The 22800-nt window shown below is 40.1% G+C and overlaps 1 protein-coding gene and 1 long non-coding RNA gene across 3 annotated transcripts; one reads left to right on the top strand and one right to left on the bottom strand.

Annotated features, from left to right (window-relative positions):
* Positions 1-6833: 6833 nt before the first annotated feature.
* Positions 6834-8179, bottom strand: LOC142168433 (uncharacterized). The gene is made up of 4 exons (XM_075229108.1): positions 8135-8179; positions 7691-7932; positions 7151-7373; positions 6834-6896 (listed from the first exon to the last, which is right to left on the bottom strand). The coding sequence occupies exons 1-4, from the start codon at positions 8177-8179 to the stop codon at positions 6834-6836; spliced, it is 573 nt and encodes a 190-aa protein (XP_075085209.1).
* A 1186-nt stretch (positions 8180-9365) lies between these two features.
* LOC142167783 (uncharacterized) lies at positions 9366-14320 on the top strand. 2 transcript variants are annotated; one of them, XR_012697863.1, is made up of 4 exons: positions 9366-10609; positions 10940-11008; positions 12117-12181; positions 12673-14320. It is a non-coding gene; the product is annotated as an uncharacterized LOC142167783 (long non-coding RNA). The 2 variants fall into 2 exon arrangements; XR_012697862.1 differs by having other exon boundaries at positions 9366-11008.
* Positions 14321-22800: the final 8480 nt, after the last annotated feature.

Here is a 22800-nt window from a genome sequence, read left to right on the forward strand (position 1 = left end):
GAATAAAAGAAACCAAGTTTCAACTAAACAGGTAAAATAATTAGCATGAAAAGGTCAAGCAAATTTAAAATATAAATATTTAAATCAATGATGAAGGATATAACAAGGTAAAATTATTTAATTAATATGTAACAACGATCTACACAATTTAAAGACATAATCTTTCACATTTAGCCCGTGTACATACTCGTCACCTCATGTACACGATTTTTAACACATTTTAATTTATCACATCAATACCAATCCTAGGAAAAATTTTCCCCACACAAGGTTAAACAAGTCACTTACCTCGACTTGCTCCAATTTAACCAAGTAGTATGCCTTTTTCTCGACTTTTCGACTCTGATTGACTCGTATCAAATCATAATTAATTCGATACAATCAATAAAAATTATAGAATCAATTCTATAAGAAAATACTACATTTTAACATAAAATCCGAGATTAACTCAAAAATTATCCGTGGGACCCACGTCTCGAAATTCGGTGAAAGTTACGAAATATGAACGCATGTTCAACCACGAGCCTAACCATACCAAAATGACTAAATTCCAATAAAAATTCAACCCTCAAATCCTCAAATCTATCCAAGAAGGTTTTCAAAAATTTCCAACTTAAATCACCAATTAACTAATAAAAACAGTGATGGATTTGGGTAATCTAACCAAAATTGAGTTAAGAACACTTATCCTGATATTTTCTCTGAAAATCTCCCAAAATTCGCCTCAATCCGAGCTCCAAATCGTTAAAAATGGAGTCCCATTTTCAGAACTTAAACTCTTTGCCTAGGCTTTTTCTTCTATGCGATCGCGGCCAAAGGCACGCGATCGCGAAGAACAAAATAAGGTTACCCAGAATTAAGCTTCTGCGATCGCGGATAACTCTACGCGATCGCAAAACACAACATTCCTAGACCTACGCGATCGCTGACGCATCCACGCGATCGCGAAGGGTTAAGCGCGTGGACCAAGTTCTGCCTCGTTTCCTCTTCACAAACGCGGTCTTAGCCATGCGTTCGCATAACACAACTTGCCAAACCTACGCGATCGCGCACTCGCCCATGCTTAGCATAAATTTTCAGCTTCCCAATTAACCCTACGCGATCGCATACCTTCTCACACGATCGCGTAGAAGAAAACCAGAACCTGCAGAAACCAGAACTTCAGCTATCAAGCCAAGTCCAAAAATGATCCATTAGGCATCCGAAACTCACCCGAGCCCCTCGGAACCTCAACCAAATATACCAACAAGTCCTAATACATCATACGAACTTAGTCGAGTCTTCAAATCACATCCAACAATACTAAAAACACGAATCACACATAAATTCAAGCCTAATGAACTTTGAAACTTTCAATTTCTACAAACGACGCCGGAACATATCAAATCAAGTCCGATTGACCTCAAATTTTGCATGCAAGTCATAAATGACATAACGGAGCTACAAAAATTTTTGAAATTGGATTCCGACCCCGATATCAAAAAGTCAACTCCCCGGTCAAACTTCCAAACTTAAATTCCTATTTTAACCATTTCAAACCTAATTTAATTATGGACTTCAAAATAAAATTTCGAACACGCTCCTAAGTCCAAAATCACCATACGGAGCTGTTAGAATCATCAAAATTCTATTCCGGGATTATTTTCTCAAAATGTTGACCGAAGTCAAACTTAGCATTTTAAGGCCAACTCAAGGAACCAAGTGTTCCGATTTCAACCCGAACACTTTCAAATTCCGAACCAACCATCCCCGCGAATCATAAATTTATAAAAGTACATACGGAGAGTTTTATTTAGGAAAATGGGGTTCTAAAAGTAAAAATAACCGGTTGGGTCATTACATAAAGGGGAATTCAAATTCAAAATCCGTGGCTAGAGATATCGACAAAATGGAGTCATACTGAAATAAATTTTTACCGGCCAAAGAATCATTTAAATGTTTAGATAGCCGATTAAAGTGGATTTTAAATTAAGGATAATATCTTCACATGCATCATTATAAATATAATCATTATTGAAATGTATACTATAGTGTTTTAGAAATTGAAATTTCAAAATAGAAATATTTTTTTAAACATAATAGCATACCAAATAAGAATTCAAGTCGTAGTAAAAGAGTCACGTCGTAATCAAAGAATCGTCATATTGTGCTAACCTTTATGCTTTGCCATAGCTCATAAATATGAGTTATTATTTCGCTTTGTGACTATTTTTAGGTTTCAATGACACCAATAAAAATGATACAAAAATAAAATTATCACTACGAGATTTGAGAAAATGTTAGCCCTTTTAAATGTAATGTTTCTTTATTAATATCTAATGATTATCTATAATTATCTAGAAGGTTTAAATTTTAATTATATTTATATATAATTCAAATAACTCAAATATTTAACATGATTAATGTCAAATATCAAAATGGAGTCATACTAGGAAAAAAAATCATTGGCTAAAGATTATTTTAAATTTTAGATAGCCGACTAAAAGGAGTTTTGAATTAAGGATAATATTTCACTTACATTATTATAAAAATAATAATTATTGAAAAATAAAGTTTTAGAAACTAAAATTTTAAAATAGAAATATATTTTGAAAAATATCAACACACCAAATAAGAGTTCAAGTAATAATAAAAGAGTCAAGTCGTATCCAAAGAGTCCTTAATAGTCTCAACCTTTGATTCTGTTTGCCATAAATATGAGTTATTATTTTGCTCTCTCGCTATTTATTGGATCCAATGACAACGACGAGAATGGTACCAAAAAAATAAAATAAAATTATAACTAGAAGATTTGAGAAATGTTTAATCATTTTCATGTAGTGTTTCTTAATTAATATCCAATGATTATCTATATTTATCGAGAAGGTTTGAATTTTAAGATTATTTACATATAATTCAAATAACTTAAATATTTAACATGGTTAGTGTGGACGCGGATGCTAATACCGGTTAGTAGATTAAAACGATGACTAGACAACAAAAAGACATTGACTCGCAAGTCAAGCACACGGTATCAATTACTCCTTTAGTTAGTACAAACTTAGTAGCGTAGGACCAATTATTTAGAGGAATAGTTATCCTTCTTTTCATACAGCAATTTGAAATAGTATCAAAAGAATATATATTTTTTTCGTTTTATTAATTATTCGCCTAACATTGTTTGATGGAAGATGAAATTTAAGGTGTTAACCACTTACTGCATCCGTTTCAATTTACGTGAAACACTTTTTTTATTAGTCCGTTCAAAAAATAATGACATATTTTTATAATTAAAAATAATTAAACTTTAAACTTTTTATTTTATCATTTTACCCTTAATAAAAAAATTTTATAATATGACCCCATAAAGTTTTTATCCCTTAAGTTTTTATGACCACAAACTTCAAAATTCTCCTACTTTTTTCGTTAAACTCTATGCGAGTCAAACTAACTCATTTAAATTAAAATAGAGGAAGTATATATTAGTAATGATGGAAAACAATATTAAGTAGTGAACGGTGATTAACAAAAAGCAAACATCACATTAAAATTAAACTGTAATAGTTTAATTAATTTAATTTTTTTTAAAATTGTGAAATTTGTACAAAATTATATTTCATTTTGAACCCATAACGTCATAAGTGTAATGGATTCATTGATAAAAACTTCTAGGCCGAACCCAACAACAACAACGATTCAGGCAAAGGTTTATTGGAATCTTGAATTTTGTTGCAAAGTGAGATAAGTGTTGTGGTTAACCTTAATTTGAGGAAATAAAACTCTTAAATTATTTATTAAGTGAAATTCATGTTTAATGACGTATAGGCGAGGTGACGAGTGCCTATACGTCGTCAAATTGATTTTTTGCATAATTATATGAAAATCATACATTATTTTAAATTATGAATTAATTATTACATTAATTATTTCTCTCTAATTCCCTGTTCAATATTATGTCTTAAATCCATGCTATAATTGCTACATGCTTATTTGAATTATGTGTCGTAATTGCTACTTGACATTTAGCATATTATATATTAAATTATCTATTTTCTCCCTGATTTCCTCAATTAATTGCTACTTGTCATTACTTGTTTCCTAAATAAATCATAATAATTGTATGTTTTGTTGCCTAATAATTTCTTATTAAATGTGGTATCTATTGGAGTATTTTTACATTTAAGAGTTGTTTACTTGTATTGTTGGAGCGGGTTGCACGTCGCAACGGATTTATTTTAAGTTTATATTGTTGGAGCGGGTTGCACGCCGCAACGGAATTTAATTGAAAGATTATATTGTTGGATCGGGTTGCACGCCGCAACGGATTTTGTTTTAAGTTTATATTGTTGGAGCGGGTTGCACGCCGCAACGAAAATAAATTGAGAGATTATAACTGCTGAATTGAATTCAATTTTTGATATGATTTAACGGTCTTACTTATATTCCTGTTATTATTATTATTATTAATGCGTACATGTTAATGTAAGCGACCTGCCTTAGTCTCGTCACTACTTCGTCGAGGTTAGGCTCGACACTTACAGAGTACATGGGGTCGGTTGTACTCATACTACACTTTTCACTTTTCGTGTAGATTCTCGAGTTGGTCACAGCGGCGTACAGTATATTTGCTCGGATTCAGCTATTCGTAGGAGACTTGAGGTATGACTACATGGCGTTCGCATTTCTAAAGTCTCATTCCACTTTATCGTACCTGTGTATTTCTTTCAGACAGATTTATTGTCATTCAGACCTTTATTTGTATTATTCTAGTAGCTCGTGCAGTTGTGACACTAGTTTTGGGATGATATTTAGATATTGCTATTATTATGGATTATTCATTCTATTTCAAACTTTATTTCTGCATTTGTTTCTTTGTTATCAATTAATTTAAAATTGTTTAAAATGGCTAATATTATTCTAACGTTGGCTTGCCTAGCAAGTGAAATGTTAGGCATCATCACGGTCCTGAAGGTGAGAATTTCGGATCGTGACAAGTTGGTATCAGAGCACTAGGTTACATAGGTCTCACGAGTCACGGATAAGCTTAGTAGAGTCTGAAGGATCGGTACGGAGACGTCTGTACTTATCTCTCAGAGGCTATGAAGTTTAGGAACAATATCACTTCTTTCTTATTCTGTCGTGCGATTTTATTCTGTCATCGATGATTGAACCATTCTATTCTTATTCTCTCGAAGATAGCGAGAACACGTAATACATCTATCGACGGACAAGGGTTAGAGCCCCCGATGGCAACTATGACCATGGGTAGAGGTCGAGGCCGAGTTCGAGCTAGAGGCCGAGGTAGAGGCAGAGGTAGAGCTCAATCTAGAGCTTGAGAAGTAGCACACGTCGTAGAACCTCAGGTGGATCTTCAGGAGGAGGTTCTAGTTTAGACTGTACCGGTTGGACCAGTTCAAGTTCCGGAAGGATTCATAGTTACTCTAGTGCTTCAGGACGCTCTAGTCTGTTTGGTGAGTTATATGGAGGGCGTGGCTCAGAATGGTACATTTCCAGTGGTACCAGCCGTCTCATAGGCTGGGGGAGGAGCACAGAATCCCACTACACCCGCTTCGGAGAAGATGACTCCCCAGTATCAGGCTCCAGCAGCCCCGCTAGTTGGGGTAGTTCAGCCAGTTGTTGTGGCACAGGCCGGTGATAGGCCTGCCATTTCTTATGAGGCTTTACTGAGGTTGGACAAGTTTACTAAGTTCTTCCCAGTTCACTTCAGTGGTACCCCTTCTGAGGACCCATATCTTGATCACTGCCATGATGTGTTGCGGAACATTGGTATAGTTAAAACCAATGGGGAAGATTTTGCAGTATTTTAGATGACGGGTTCCGCCAAGAGGTGGTGGAGAGATTATATGTTAACCAAACCAACTGGGTCACCTACACTGACTTGGGAGCAGTTCTCGCGACTATTTTTAGAGAAGTTCTTTCCTATCACATTGAGAGATGCCGCAGGTAATTTGAGTGTCTCCAGTAGGGCAGTATGATTGTTACCCAGTACGAGACCCATTTTGTGGATCTAGCCTATCATGCTCTCCTTTTACTTCCTACTAAAGGGGAGAGAGTGAGTAGGTTGATTGATGGACCCACTCACCCTATCAGGCTTCAGATGGCCAAGGAGACCGAAAGTGAGATTTTCTTTTCGGCGGCTGCTAATGTTGCTAGGAGGATCGAGACGATTCTTGCACAGGAGAGAGGGCAGGGGTCTGATAAGAGGCCTCATCATTCCGGTAATTTCATTGGCGCCTCATCTAGAGGCAGGGGTACTTATGGTAGGGGTCATCCTCGTAGGCCATTTTATTCAGCACATCAAGCATCTCGCAGTGCTTCAGGGAGTCATGGTCCTATTATGCCTTATTCTGGGAAGCCGACATTTAGTGCACATCCAGCTCTTATCAATGCACCACTGCTCCAGAGTCACTACACTGGTTATCCGTCCCGTTCGGGTCAGCTTCAGCTTCAGCAGCCACAACAACAGGATTGGTGTTTTGAGTGTGGGAACATCGGTCACATCAGAAGGTATTGCCCTAGGTTGTCGAGCAACGGATCTCAGCAGGATTCTCATGCCATCATACCCGCACCGGTTGCTCCACCGCCCTCCCGGCCAGCTAGGGGCAGGGGTCAGACCGCTAAAGGTGGATGTCAGGTTGATAGAGGTGGAGGCCAGCCAGTTAGAGGCTGTCCTGCAGATTTAGCTCCGAGTGGTGGGGCCCAGCCCCTATTCTATGCTTTCCCTGCTAGGCCGGAGGCCGAGTCATCCAACACCGTGACCACAAGTATTGTTCCAGTTTGCCATAGAGATGCTTGCCCTCTTTCATAGGCAATCACGCACTGTGTAGTAGATGTTAATTAAAGAGCAGAATTTCATCCACCCTATTAAGTATCTCAAATCTAAAGCCTATAGGATCCTGTAAAAGGCAAAGATCACTAAGTTCAGTACATAGGAACGATATGCTCTTATGATATAACTATCAGTACAACCAAAAAAAGGGCAGCCCGGTGTACTTACTCCCGCTATGTACGGAATCCAGGGAAAGACCGGACCACAAGGATCTATTGTACGCAATCTTACCATGCATTTCTGCAAGAGGCTGTTTTCACAACCAAATGGATTTAAGAAAAAAAATCAAGTAAACAAGCCATAAGAGTTCCATTTAAATACCTTGTCCATGTTTCCATCGCGATTATTGGATCCATTTGGATCTGCACCAACAAGCTTGGCAATTAAACATTTATTTCCTAGATCCGGGACAAAAATGATAACAGTTTTCTGAAAATCTAAGACAGTCCCATCATCGTCGGACAACAGACCATCATCCAGAATGGAGATAATATTAGTAAAAGCAGATTGATGTGCCAAATGTAGGTTAAAAACCAGTATGACACTTTAGGGTCTAGTCAAAATTGCGTTCTTCAGCAAGAGACCGGGTTCATTCCTACAAGTGCATCTGAACCAAATAATCAGATGTTAATAGCCTAAGAAGCTAAATCAAATAATAAACATGATCACAGAAATATAGTCAAAAATCACTATAATAGCCTTATTTGTTCCGGATTTTTTCGACTGTTATAGCGAAATGCTATTATCGAGAACACGTATTATAACATAGCATAAAAATTAATTCTAAAAAAAATTGACTTTTATAGTGAATAATTATTATATAGCGATATTGTTATAGAGAGGTCTGACTGTATATCCTACCTGAGAAAAGAGCTTGGGCTAGTGCAGGTAGACAAATCGACTTCAACCAATATTGTTGTCCCATCATCTGCAACTGAGTACTTTGAAAGGTCATCAAGCTGTCTTTGACCTATACTTGTTAGTCCTATGTAAAGCAAAGATGTAACTTGTTGACAATGCTTGTCCTTGAGATGATCATGATCGGCATCAATGCACTTGAACGGAGCCTTTGCGACTGTTTGGACTGGTGTAACTTGTTCAGCCTACTTAATTCGCATTTTGGAAAGCTTAGCCTTAGACATGTACCTAGTGGTCTTGACTCTCTCATGCTCAACATCCCCCACGCCATGTGAATATGCAAACTACTCCCGTGGCACCTGAAACAATTTTCAACTATGACAAATAAAATATAAAGTACATGTGAATACACAATCTTGCTCTGCAAACAATGCCAATAACACATACCAGCTCTCTCCAATCTTTGGGTCCGGCCAATATTCGGTCTACCATAGCGAGCAATTTCAGTAAACTACTCCGAATGCAATAAATTTAGACATCATGCTTTGATACCAACAAATTCACAAGATCAAAGTAAGCTATGCTTAGTTTGTATATCTGCTTAGCTTGTTCTTTTTCACTACGAATTCACATAATATGCTGGAAGTTCATACATATATTTTATGACTTATCGGGTTAATTGGCTCGGGTCCAATGGGGTTTTGGAATGAATTGGAACACTTAGTTCCAAGGTTTAAAGATTAAATTAAAATAGTGACCGGATGTCGACTTATGTGTAAACGACCTGGAATGGAGTTTTGATGATTCCAATAGCTACGTATGGTGATTTTGGACTTAGGAGCGTGTCCGAAAAATTATTTAGAAGTCCGTAGTGGAATTTAGCTTGAAATGACAAAAATTGAATTTTTGGGAAGTTTGACCGAGAAGTTGACTTTTTGGTATCGGGGTCGGAATCCAATTCTGAAAATTTTCATAGCTCTATTATGTCATTTATGACTTGTGTGCAAAATTGAAAGTCATTTCGGATTGATTTGATGTGTTTCTTCTCCTTAAACTCTATGCCGAGTCAAAAAATCTCATTTAAATTGAAATGAAAGAAGTATATATTAGTAATCATGGAAGAAAATATAAGTAGTAAACAGTGATTAACAAGAAAGCAAACATCACATTAAAATTAAAGTGTAATAGTTTAATTAATTTAATTTATTTTAAAATTGTGAAATTTGTACAAAATTATATTTCATTTTGAACCCATAACATCTTAAGTGTAATGGATTCATTGATAAAAACTTCTAGGCAGAATCCAACAACAACAACGATTCAGTAAAATTTCACAAGTATGATTTTGGGAGAATAGTGTATACGCAGATCTTACCCCTATCCCAATAGGATAAAAAGGGGATTTTCAAAAAAAAAAAAAGAGAAAAAATAATATATCAGCATTTTCAACAAAAATCATAGAAATAGTAACAATATCCTATAAATGAGGAAGTAGATTCTAGGCCGGACCCGTCAAATTAAAATCATAGACACGAATCTGCAGATGCCGACATATCAAGTACGTATGTTTCACTCAATTTTGAGCGTGTGAAACCCGAAACAAAGTGAAGAAATGTCAAGGAACCCTCTAAAGTTCCAAACTTTTTCAAGGCTTTGCCTATAAAACACATGTTGCATACTCCACATTACTCATCCAATTGAAAAATATAGGTTCTTCCCATTGAATTAAACAATGAGCATTAAGCTATCTTTACTTTTCATTCTACCAATATTCTTGCTTCTCCTAACCGGCAAATTAGTAGAAGCTGGAGATATTGTGGTCTATTGGGGCCAAGATGTAGGAGAAGGTAGATTGATTGACACATGCAACTCTAGTGTCTACAATATTGTGAATAGGGGCGGACCCATTTGTATCAAGGAGGGTTCCAATGTATAACGATTCGGTCGATCGTTTTGAGTATTACACCCCCGTTTCTCATTTACTGCTCAATTTATTCTTTACAGTTATTATGTGACTTGCCGGGGTAATTGGTTCGGGTCCGGTGAGGTTTCAGAATGAATTGAGACAGTCTCAATGATGAAAACTTAAGTTGAAAAAGTTGACCGAATGTTGACTTATGTGTAAACGACTTCACAATAGAGTTTTGATGATTTTAATAGCTCCGTATGGTAATTTTGGACTTAGGAGTGTGTCTGAAAAAATTATTTGGGAGTCCGTAGTTAAATGGCTAAAATAGAAATTTAAGTTTGGAAGTTTGACCGGGGAGTTAGCCTTTTGATATCGGGTCGGAATTCGATTCTGGAAATTGGAATAGGTCTGTAATGTCATTTATGACTTGTGTACAAAATTTGAGGTCAATCGAACTTGATTTGATAGGTCTTGCATCAAATGTAGAAGTTGGAATTTCTTAGTTTCATTAGACTTGAATTGAGGTATGATTCGTATTTTTAGCGTTGTTTGATGTGATTTGAAGTTTTGACTAAGTTCTTATGATGTTTTAGGACTTGTTGGTATATTTGTAGAGGTTTTCTGGTGCACATGTCTGGTTTCCTTCTACGCGATCGCGTGAGAAGGTCTGTGATCGCATAGGCTTAATTGGGACTGCTGAAAAATTGTTCTATGCGATCGCATAGATTGGGCTGCGATCGTGTAGCTGGAGCAACTCATGCATCGCGAACGCATAAGGCACATCGCATTCGCGTAGGGGAACTGGGGCAGTAGGGGGTCACGCGAAGTTACCCTTCTCGATCGTCTGGACAAGGCCGCGATCGCGTAGATTTATGGAGCGGAAACTTCGCGATCACGTGCACTTATCCGCGATCGCGTAAGGTTAAATTGGGTAGTGGAAAATTTGTGCTTCGCGATCGCTGGACTTGGTCCACGATCGCATAGAGGAAATAACTGGGCAACAGAACAATGTGGTAAGTGTTCTTAACTCAATTTTGGTCAAATTACCCGAATCTACTGCTATTTTTAATATTTAATTGGTGTTTTAAGTTGGGAAATTGTGAAAACCCTTAAGTTTAGATTGATGATTTGAGGGTTGAGTTGATGTCGGAATTTGGTAAAATTGGTATGGTTAGACTCGTGGTTGAATAGGAATTCATATTTTATAACTTTTGTCGGTTCCGAGACGTGGTATCCACGGGGGAGTTTTGAGTGTAATTTCAGATTTTGTTGAAAAATTAGTATTTTTATATGAAATTAATTCCTATAATTTGTATTGACTAAATTGAATTAATTGTGACTAGATTTGTGGCGTTCGGAGGCCGATTCGCGAGGCAAAGGCATAGCAAAATAAAGAATTTCCACGATTTGATGTAAGTAACACTTCTAAACTTGGTTCTAAGGGTATAAATCACTGAAAGACGTGTTATGTGGATTGTATGACGGTGACGCACATGCTAGGTGACGGGCGTGTGGGCGCGCACCATAGAAATTGTGACTTAAATAAATTCCGTTGAGTTATAAAATTAAATAATCATGTCATAATCCACATATCCTTCACGTGTTAGAGGAATTGAGTTGAGGCTCGTATTAAAGATCTTGTTTACGCTATGTGCCGATATTTTGGGACCCATAGGGTTGTGTTGTTGTTAAATTAATTATTTTAAAATGTACATTTCATACTCAGTCATTTTCATCTATTGTGAGGATATTTATGAGATCGACCTGCGCACCACAGCAGACCATATTGGCTTTATATATATTATCATTATATGGATCGGGGCTCCATGCCGCAACCGGCCTTATAGATTTTATTATTATGGGATCGGACTGCATGCCGCAGTAGACCATATCGGCTTTATATAGCGCTTAGGCTGAAGGAGCCCCTCCGGAGTTTGCATCCCCCACAGTGAGCGCAGATGATTTATATTCGGGATAGACTTCCCAAGCCATGAAGTTTCCTTATTTATTTATAATTGTGATGAATTTCCCTCGACATGAATCTTGTCCGAGTCATTTATATTTAGGGATAAATCTACCTCTGGCTGGATTGGCCTTATATAGTACTGAGTGACTGATTGTCAGTTGATGTGTGTGTGTGTGTGTGATATATATATATATATATATATATATATATATGGGATGGATCTTTCCTAGGCTGGATTGGCCATATACAGTACTTGAGTGATTGAGTATTTTGTGATTGTGAGTACACGAGGTTTTCCACTGAGGTGCATCATATACAGCACGTACATTATCATGTAGATATAGAGATGTCATATTCCCCATATCATTCAGAATTGATCGATTTTAAGTGTATTGAATTTAACTGTTGAACTTGAAAGCATGCCTACATTTCTATACTGTTATTTCTATACTGGACTGTACCTGTTGAGCTCGTCACTATTTTCAGCCCAAAGATTAGTCTTGTTACTTATTGAGTTGGTTGTACTCATACTACACCCTGCACCTCGTGTGCAGATCCATGTACTTCCGAATTCAGCAGCTGCTAGAAATCAGAGTTTCATCTGTTGGAGACTAGCAAGGTAACTGCTTGGCGTCCGCAGACCTTGATTCTCTTTCCTTATAGTTATTGTGTTGTTCTATATATTTAGACAATGTTTTTATCAGTCAGACTTTGATATTATTTAAATGCTCATGTACTCAGTGACACCGAGTTTTGGGAGTATTTTTATCAGTATTTTTGAGATTTTTTTTATATTGAAATTAATTATTATAATTTTTCAAACTTAAGAAAATTTGTGGTTTATTGAGGTTGTCGGCTTGCCTAGTATTAAGATAGGCACCATCACGACAGGTGTAATTTTGGGTCATGACAAGTTGGTATCAGAGCCTAGGTTACATAGGCTCACGAGTCATGAGCAGGTTTAGTTGAGTCTTGCGGATTGGTACGGAGACGTCTATACTTATCTTCGAGAGGTTGCCAAACCCTTAGGAAAATTTTACTTTCTTGTATTCTATCGTGCGAATTTGTTGATTTTGGAAACTAAATTTCTGTTATTCTATTCTCTCACAGATGGTGAGGACATGTACTACCAGATCAGATAATCAGTCACCAGTGCCACCAGTTAGGGCCGCGAGATCCCGGGGCCGTGGATGAGCCCAAGGCCGTGGTAGAGGTCGAGGTGTAGCTCGTACAACAGTTAGAGCAGCATCGGTAGAACCACCAGTTGCTCCAACTCAGGAGTAGATTCAAAATATAGTTGATACGGCGGGGCCAGCTCAAGCACCAGCTGTGGCTATTGTGATTCCAGGCCTTCAGGAGGCTCTAATACAGATATTGACAGTTTGCACTGGCCTTGCTGAGGTGGTTTCGGCTCAGGCCGCACGAGCCACTTCTCAGGCTGGGAGAGGTACTCATACCCCTATCGCCCGTACTCCAGAGCAGATAGTGCAGGGAATTCAGATATTGGTGACACTACCAGTCCAGCCGGTTGCAGCTGCTCAGGCCCAGGTGGGTCCTATTATGAATGACGAGGAGCAAAAGAGATTATAGAGGTTTGGGAGACTCCATCCTCCAACTTTTAGTGGAACTAAGTCAGAGGATGCTCAAGATTTCTTGGACAGATGCCAGCGGATGCTTTGTACAGCGGGTATTCTGGAGACCAGTGGGGTCTCATTTACTACTTTTCAGTTGACCGGAGCAGCCTTCAGATGGTGGGAGAATTATGAGAGAAGCAGACCAGTTAGTGCAGCACCACTATCATGGCATGCGTTCTCCGTATTATTTCTGTAGAAGTTTGTGCCACAGGCCCGCAGAGAGGAATTGCACAGACAGTTTGAGTATTTACGTCACGAGGACCTGTCCGTGACTCAGTATGAGATACGATTTTCAAAATTGGCTCGTCATGCAATTTGGTTGGTTCTCACTGAGATAGAGAAGATTAAAATGTTCATTAATGGCCTCAGTTCCATTTTGTTATGACTTTAGGGAACATAGCAGGTGCTAAATTCAATGAGATGGTTGACAGTGCTCGAAGGCTAGAGTTGGTCCGTACACAGGAATGTGAGGAGAGGGAGGCCAATAGGTCTCGTGGTCCGAGTAATTCAAGAGGTGTTCCTTCTGGGGGACAACCTTTCCACAGTAGGGGTCGTCCTTATAGGCCCGCTCAGAAGGCTAGTTTAGCTCATCGTGGCGCATAAGCTAGCCATGGTTCATACAGTGCTCGACAGAGTCGGTCTTCTCTTAGTGCACTTCCAGCTCAGAGTTCATCTCGTGCACTATCAGTTCAGGGTTCATCTGTACCAGGTCCTTCTGGTAGTTATTTTGGTTCTCGAGGTCCGCCTCAGAACTAGCCACCATTTTTCGAGAGGGTTTTCTATGAGTGTAGAGAGCTGAGTCATGTGAGGAAATATTGTCCCCACCTTTCGCGAGGTCCAGTTCAGCAGAGGAGTCAGGCTATGACTCTTGCACCAGTTGCTTCATCACTCGCCCAGCTAGCTCAGGGTGGGGCTCAGTCAGCTAAGGGTCGCCCTAGAGGGGAACGTCGATCAGGTGGCAGTCAGGCTCGATTCTTTGTTATTCCTTCCAGGCCAAATGTTGTTTGCTTCAGATGCAGTGATTACATGTATTGTATCAGTGTGCCACAATAAAGCTTCTATATTATTCGACCCTGGTTCCACATATTCGCATGTTTCTTCATATTTTGTTCGTTATCTAGATCTGCCCCTTGAGTCCTTAGTTTCACCTGTTCTTGTATCTACGCCGGTGGGCGATACTATTATTGTAGACTGTGTGTATCGGTCGTGTGTGGTAACTATTGGGGGACTGGAGACTAGAGTTGATCTCTTATTGCTTAGTATGGTTGATTTCGATGTAATCTTGGGTATGGATTGGTTGTCTCCATGTCATGCTATTCTGGACTGTCACGCAAAAATAATGGCGTTGGCGATGCCGGGATTGCCGAAGGTCGAGTGGAGAGGTTCTCTATATTATATTCCCAGCAGGGTAATTTCTTACTTGAAGGCCCAACGGATGGTGGGAAAGGGGCGTTTGTCATATTTGGCATTTGTGAGAAATGTTGATGCAGACACTCCTACTATTGATTCTGTACAGATAATGCAAGACTTTCCGAATGTATTTTCTACAGACCTGCCGGGATGCTATCTGATAGGGATATTGATTTCGGTATTGACTTGGTGTCGGGCACTCAGCCCATTTCTATTCCTCCGTATCGTATGGCACCAGCTGAATTAAAAGAATTGAAAGAGCAACTTTAGGAACTTCTTGATAAATGGTTTATTAGGCCTAGTGTGTCGCCTTGGGGTACACCAGTTCTTTTTGTGAAAAAATGATGGTACTATGCGGATGTGCATCGACTACATGCAGTTTAACAAAGTTACAATCAAGAACAAGTATCCTTTGTCGCGTATTGATGATTTAGTTGACCAACTTCAGGGAACAAGGGTGTTCTCTAAGATTGATTTGAGATCTGGGTATCACCAATTGCAAATTCGGGATTCGGATATTCTAAAGATAGTATTCAGGACCTGCTATGGTCACAATGAATTTATCGTGATGTCATTTGGGCTGACCAACGCCCCAGTAGCATCTATGTACTTGATAAATAGTTTATTCCAGCCATATCTTGATTCATTTGTTGTAGTATTTATTGATGATATCCTGATGTATTCACGTAGCCAGGAGGAACATGCACAATACTTGAGTATTGTATTACAAAGGCTGAGAGAGGAGAAACTTTATGCCAAATTCTCCAAATGTGAGTTCTGGCTTAGTTCGTTGGCATTCTTGCGACACATAGAGTCCAGTGAGGGAATTAAGGTGGATCCGAAAAAAATAGAGGCAGTTTAGAGTTGGCCCAGGCCATCGTCAGCTACTGAGATTCAGAGTTTTCTCGGCTTGGTCGGTTATTATCGTCGCTTTGTGTATGGCTTCTCGTCTATTGCATCGCCCTTGACTAAATTGACCTAGAAAGGTGCTCCATTCAGGTGGTTGGATGAGTGTGAGGAGAGCTTTCAAAAGCTCAAGACTGCCTTGACCATAGCTCCAGTTCTAGTTTTGCCTTCAGCTTCAAGCTCTTATACAGTGTATTGCGTTGCTTCTCGGATCGGTATTGGGTGTGTCTTAATGTAGGAGGGTAGAGTGATTACTTATGCTTCGCACCAGTTAATGCCACATGAAAAGAACTACCATGTTCATGATTTAGAGTTGGCAGCTATTGTTCATGCATTAAAGATTTGGAGGCACTATCTTTATGGTGTGTCTTGTGAGCTATTTATAGATCATCAGAGTCTTAAACACTTATTCAAACAGAAGGATCTAAATTTGAGGCTGCGGAGATGGTTGGAGTTGCTAAAGGATTATGATATTACTATTTTGTATCATCCCGGGAAGGGCAATGTGGTGGCCGATGCCTTGAGTAGGAAGGAGGTGAGTATGGGTAGCCTCGCATTCATTCCTGTTGGTGAAAGGCCTCTTGTAGTTGATGTTTAGATCTTGGCCAATCAGTTTGTGAGATTAGATATTTCGGAGCCCAGTCAGGTTCTAGCTTGTGTGGTTTCTCGATCTTCCTTCTATGACCGCATCAGAGAGCGCCAGTATGATGATCCCCATTTGCTTGTCTTGAAGGACACAGTTCAGTACGGTGATGCCACATATGTTACTATTGGAGATGATGGGATGTTGAGGATGCATGGTAGGATTTGTGTGCAAAATGTAGATGGACTGCATGAATTGATTCTTGAAGAAGCCTACAGTTCGCAGTATTCCATTCATCTGGGTGCTGCTAAGATGTACCAGGACTTGAGGCAACATTATTGGTGGAGAAAAATGAAGAAATATATAGTTGGGTTTGTAGCTCGGTGTCTAAATTGTCAACATATGAAGTACGAGCAACAGAGACCAGGCGGATTGCTTCAGAAACTTGAAATTTCAGAATGGAAATAGGAGCGTATTACCATGGACTTCGTAGTTGGACTCCCACGGACTTTGAGAAAGTTTGATGTTGTTTGGGTGATTGTAGATCAGTTGGCCAAGTCCGCGCATTTTATTAAAGTTGTTACTGTTCATTCTTCGGAGTGGTTAACTGAGATTTATATCCGTGAGATTGTTCGCCTACACGGTATGCCCGTATCCATAATTTTAGATCTGGGCATGCAATTTACATCACAGTTTTTGGAGTGCAGTTCTGCAAGAATTAGGTACATAGGTTTAGTTGAGTATTCAGATGGCTCCGTATGAGGCTTTATATGGGAGACGGTGTCGGTCTCCGGTGGGTTGGTTTGAGCCGAGTGAGGCTAGACTATTGGGTACTGATTTGGTTGAGGATGCCTTGGAGAAAGTTAAATTGATTGAGGATCGACTTCATACGGTGCAGTCTAGACAGAAGAGTTATGCCGACCGGAAGGTTCGCAATGTTTCTTACATGGTAGGAGAGAAGGTACTACTCCGAGTTTAGCCTATGAAGGGTGTTATGAGGTTCGGGAAGAAAGGCAAGTTGAGTCCTAGGTATATTGGGCCTTTTGAAATACTTAAGAAGATTGGAGAGATGGCTTATGAACTTGTATTGTCGCCTAGTCTATCGGGTGTTCATCTAGTGTTTCATGTATCTATGCTCCTAAAATATGTCGGAAATCCGTCTCATGTTTTGGATTTCAATATGGTTCAGTTAGGTGGTAATTTGACTTATGATATGGAGTCGATGGCCATTTTGGACCAGCAGGTTCAAAAGTTGAGGTCGAAGAACATAGCTTCACTGAAAGTGTAGTGGAGAGGCCAGCTAGTCGGAGAAGCTACTTGGGAGAATGAGGGGGAGATGCGGAGCAAATATCCACACCTAATTGAGACACCAGGTATGATTCTAAACTCGTTTGAGGATGAACGCTTGTTTAAGAGGGGGAGAATGTAACTACCCGACCGGTCATTTTGAGTATTACTATAATCACCCAACCGGTCATTTTAACTTTTAGAACCCCGTTCCCTAAAATAAAACTTTCCGTAGGTGCTTGTAATGATTTATGACTTGCGGGGATGGTTGGTTCGGGATTTGGAAGTGTTTGAGGTGAAACCGGAACACTTGGTTCCTTAAGTTGGCCTTAAAGTGCTAATTTTGACTTCGATCAACATTTTGAGAAAATGACCTCGGAATAGAATTTTGATGATTCCAACAGCTCCGTATGGTGATTTTGGACTTAGGAGCGTGATCGGAATTTTATTTGGAAGTCCGTAGTGAAATTAGGCTTGAAATGGCTAAAATAGGAATTTAAAGTTTGAAAGTTTGACCGGAGAGTTGACTTTTTGATACTGGAGTTGAAATCCAGTTCCGAAAATTTTCATAGCTCCTTTATGTAATTTATGACTTGTGTGTAAAATTTGAGGTCAATCGGAGTTGTTTTGATAGGTTCCGACATCGAATGTAGAAGTCAAAAATTCTAAGTTTCATTAAGCTTGAATTGGAGCATGATTCGTGATTTTAGCGTTGTTTGATGTGATTTGAGGTTTCAAATAAGTTCGTATGATGTTTTAGGACTTGTTGGTATATTTGGTTGAGGTCCCGAGGGCCTCGGGTGAGTTTCGGATGGTTAACAGATCAAAAATTTGAGTTAAAAAGCTGCTGCAATTTTTCCTCTTCTGTTGGACATTCTGGGCTGTGATCGAGCCCAGATATCGAGCCAGATATTGAGCCCAGATATCAAGTCCAAATATCGAGCCCAGGGTTGACGAGGTACAGGCTCGAGCTAGTGTATCGAAGCCATGATCGAAGGTCCAACTCGAGGGCCATGATCGAAGGTCCAGCTCGAGGGCCATGATCGAAGGCAAGGCTCGAGGGCCAAGATCGAGACCCAAGATCGAGGGTCACAATCGAAGGCTCAAGCTCGATGCAATGATTGAGGCTATGATCAAAGGCCCAACCTTGATACCCTGATCGAGGCCATGACCGAGGTCCAGCCTCGAGCCTGTGATCGAAGCCGCGATCGAAGGCAAGGCTCGAGGGCGTGATCGAAGGTATGGCTCGAGGGCTAGGATCGAGGCCCAACCCTCGATGCCCTGATCTAAGGCACAACCTCGATGCCCTGATCGAAGGCACATGTTCGATGCCGCGATCGAGGTCCAGTTCCGAAAGCTGCTGGGCAGTTTTATAAAAAGAGGGCATTCGTCCCATTTGCCATTTTTGACGAACTTGAGCTTGAGTAGAGACGACTTTTGGCAGATTTTCAAGGAAAAAACATTGGGGTAAGTGATTCTAACTCAGATTTGGTCTACATATACAAGTGTATCATTGTTTTCACGATTTAATTAGTGTTTTGAGATTTGAGATTTGGAAAAATTTAGAAATCTCATAGAAACGAAATTTTGAGATTTCGGTATCGATTCGGAGTCGGAATTGAGTGAAACTGGTATGGTTGGACTCGTAATTGAATGGGTTATCGGATTTCATAACTTTCGCCGGATTCCGAGATGTGGTCCCCACGGGCAAACTTTTAATTAATTTCGGGATTTTTATTAAAAATGTAGTATTTCCTTATAGAATTTATTTCCTATAATTTTTAGTGATTGTATCGAATTATTTTGGCTAGATTCGAGCCAGACAGAGTTGGATAATCGTGGAAAAGGCAAAATTGTGGATTAAATTGGAGCAAGACGAGGTAAGTCTCTTGTCTAATCTTATGAGGGGGAAATTATCTTATAGGTGATTAAAATTAAATAATTATTGCTAATTGTGGGGGGCTACGTTCGCACGTGGTGACGAGAGTCCGTGCATAGCTACTATTAATGCTAAAGTGCGGGTAGTTTAGGACTCAAAGCATGCCTTACTTGTGTAAATTGTATTCTTTAATTTATTTATATTAATTGATATCTATATGAATATATATTATGAATTGTTAGATAAAGATATTAAATGATGGAAATCTCATAGGCTTGATTGTCTGTTTAAATCAATTAATTGTTAAAAAAAATTGTTCTCCTCCCAAATTCATCTTATAATGAATATACTCTCCTTCCGGAGGCACATAAAAAAATGTCCTCCTTTCTTGTGGAGCGGGCCGAACGCCTCGGCAGGATAGATGCATCTATGGATCGCGCCGCACGTCCCTCGGCAGTGTACACGACACTCTGGATCGGGCCGTACGTCCTCGGCAGAAATCGTGTTTAATAATAATAATAATTACATGATGCTTTAATAATTTATTTTAGCTTGTGAAGCTAATTAGTAAATTGAAATTTTTTTGAAATTTAATTGTTACTCCTGTAAATGAGATTTAATTAATAAATTAGAATTTATTTGAATTGAAAGAATTTAATTAATATATTGAGAATTGATACATTTGAAGGAATTTGATTATTTTCGTTGATTAAATAAATTATTATAAATTCTGTAAATTATGCTGATTTAAATATCCTAATTTTATTTTAATTATTATTGACCTATAGTGAGTGTCAAGGTCGGCCATCTCGTCTCTACCACTTCGAGATTAGGCTTGATACTTACTGGGTGCACGTTGTTTACGTACTCATACTACACTTGCTGCACCTTTTTGTGCAGGATCTGAGATAGGTACTGGTGGAGGACCTATCATCACATACCCACGTCATCCCGAGGCATAGTGGTGAGCTGCTTTTCTGAGCCGTTCTGCAGCTACTAGTGTCTCTTCTGATATTTATATTCTATCTATTTTATTTCAGACAGTATTTGGAGTTTTGTATAATCTACTAGATGCTCATGCACTTGTGACACCGGGTCTTGGCACACACATTGGTAGAAATTGGTATTTATTATCTTCTTGGAATAAAAGTTTAACCAATGTATGTTTGACTTTTTAGTTGGCTTGCCTAGCTGAAGTGTTGGGCGCCATCACGACCTATAGGTGAAATTAGGTCGTGACAACACGGTATCAGAGCACTAGGTTCACATAGGTCTCACAAGTTATGAGCAGACCTAATAGAGTCTTGCGGATCGGTACAGACACGTCTGTACTTATCTTCGAGAGGCTATATGGTGTTAGGAAACTACCTTTCTTCATATTCCATCGTGCAATTGATGTAGTACTAAATATCATTCTCTTATTCTCTCACAGATGGTGAGAACACGCTCTAATGAGATTCCAGACCAAGGAAGAGCTACTCCCCCAGTTGCTAGAGGCCGAGGAAGGGCTCCAGCCCGTGGTAGAGGGCGAGGAAGTCCCGGGACTATTCCGGTTATGCCGCCAGTGAATCCAGCAGAGAATCCCATTATTGAGGAGCAGGGTGAGGTGCCTGTGGCAGAGCCAGCTCCGGTGGACTTCATATCTGCACCGGGATTTCAGGATGTCATGGGTCGTATACTGCGATTCATGGACAATATGACTCAGGCCGATTTATTTCTAGCAGACCCAGCCACATCTCAGGCGGGCGGGGGAGCACAGACCCCTACCGCGCAGGCTCATGGACAGGCAGCTGCTGTATATCAGACCCAGGGTGCACTACCCGTGGGTGGAGTCCAGCCAGTGGCAGCAGCTACACCTGAGCCCAGGCCAGCTGTAGCCGCCGATCCTCAGAAACTATTGGACAGATGGACTAGACTACATCCTCCTGTCTTCGGGGGTGAGCGACATGAGGATCCACAAGATTTCATTGATCGTTGCAAGGATAGACTGTACAACATGAGGATATTGGAATCCCATGGGGTTGATTTCGCTACTTTTCAGCTAGAGGGTAGAGCCCGTAGATGGTGGCAGTCTTATGCTCTTGGCAGACTAGCAGATTCTCCTCCCATGACTTGGGACAGGTTCACCCGTATCTTCTTGGACAGGTATATTCCACCCTCCCAGAGGAAAGAGTTGCGGTTTCAGTTTGAGCAGCTCCAGCAGGGTCAGATGTCAGTGACTGATTATGAGGCGAGGTTTTCTGAATTATCTCGCCATGCACTAATGATACTCCCTACTGAGGCGGAGAGAGTGCGAAGGTTTCTAGCCTGTTTACATACTGGTATTCAGGCCACTATGGCTCGAGAGGTTGAGATGGGTACTTCTTATGAGCGAGTTGTGGAGATAGCCCAGAGGATTGAGGGTGTACGTCAGCGGAGCCGAGAGCAGATTATGAGAGATAAGCGGTTCAAGTACTCTGGAGAGTTTAGAGGTGCTCCGTCCGGGGGCAGAGGTCAGTTCGTGAGGGGGCAGTCCAGCAGACCCCCATATCCAGCACCACCACCTCATCGAGTTGCTCCAGTACGACCTTATTTCAGTGCTATACCAGAGAGTTCTTATCGCCCACCAGCTATTCAGGGTTCTTTCATGGGTATTCAGGTCCCCAGGGCTAGACACTTAGTCAGCAGCCCATCGCACCGAAGAGTTATTACGAGTGCAGGGATCCCAGTCACATACGGAGGTTTTGCCCCAGGCTTCGGGGTAGACCAGTACAGCAGGGTCAGCAGCCTATGCTTACCGGACCAGTTGCTCCACCAGTAGTCCGACCACCCAGAGGTGGAGGACAGGTGGGTAGGGGCCGTCCTAGGGGTGGAGGTCAGCCAGGCGGAGGCCAGCCAGTTGGCGCTCCAGCTCGGTTCTATGCTTTTCTAGCTAGACCAGATGCAGAAGCCTCAGATGCTGTGATTACATGTATTATTTCTGTTTGTGGCAAAGATGCCTCAGTATTATTTGATCCAGGATCTACGTATTCATATGTGTCATCTCTATTTGCTCCATTCCTGGGTGTTTCTCGTGAGTCCTTGAGTACTCATGTATATGTGTCCACTCCTGTGGGAGATTCTGCGGTTGTGAACTGGATCTACCGGTCCTGTATTATTACATTCTGTGGTTATGAAACTAGAGCATATCTCCTATTACTTGAGATAACCAATTTTGAAATTATTCTGGGCATGGACTGGTTATCTCCATATCATGCTATTCTAGATTGTCATGCCAAGACTGTTACCTTGGCTATTCCAGTATTGCCTAAGCTGGAGTGGAAAGGTTCGCCTATTAGTTTATTTAATCGAGTTATTTCTTTTATAAAGGCTCAACACATGGTTGAGAAGGGTTGTTTGGCTTATCAAGCCTATGTTCGGGATATTACTGCAGAGACTCCGGCTATTGATTCAGTGCCTATAGTTCGGGAGTTCCCCGATGTATTCCCGTCAGATCTTCCAGGTATGCCACCTGATCGTGATATTGATTTCTGTATTGACTTGGCTTCAGATACCCAGCC

Source organism: Nicotiana tabacum, chromosome 13 (assembly GCF_000715075.1).
Source record: "Nicotiana tabacum cultivar K326 chromosome 13, ASM71507v2, whole genome shotgun sequence".
NCBI classification, from domain to species: Eukaryota; Viridiplantae; Streptophyta; class Magnoliopsida; order Solanales; family Solanaceae; genus Nicotiana; species Nicotiana tabacum.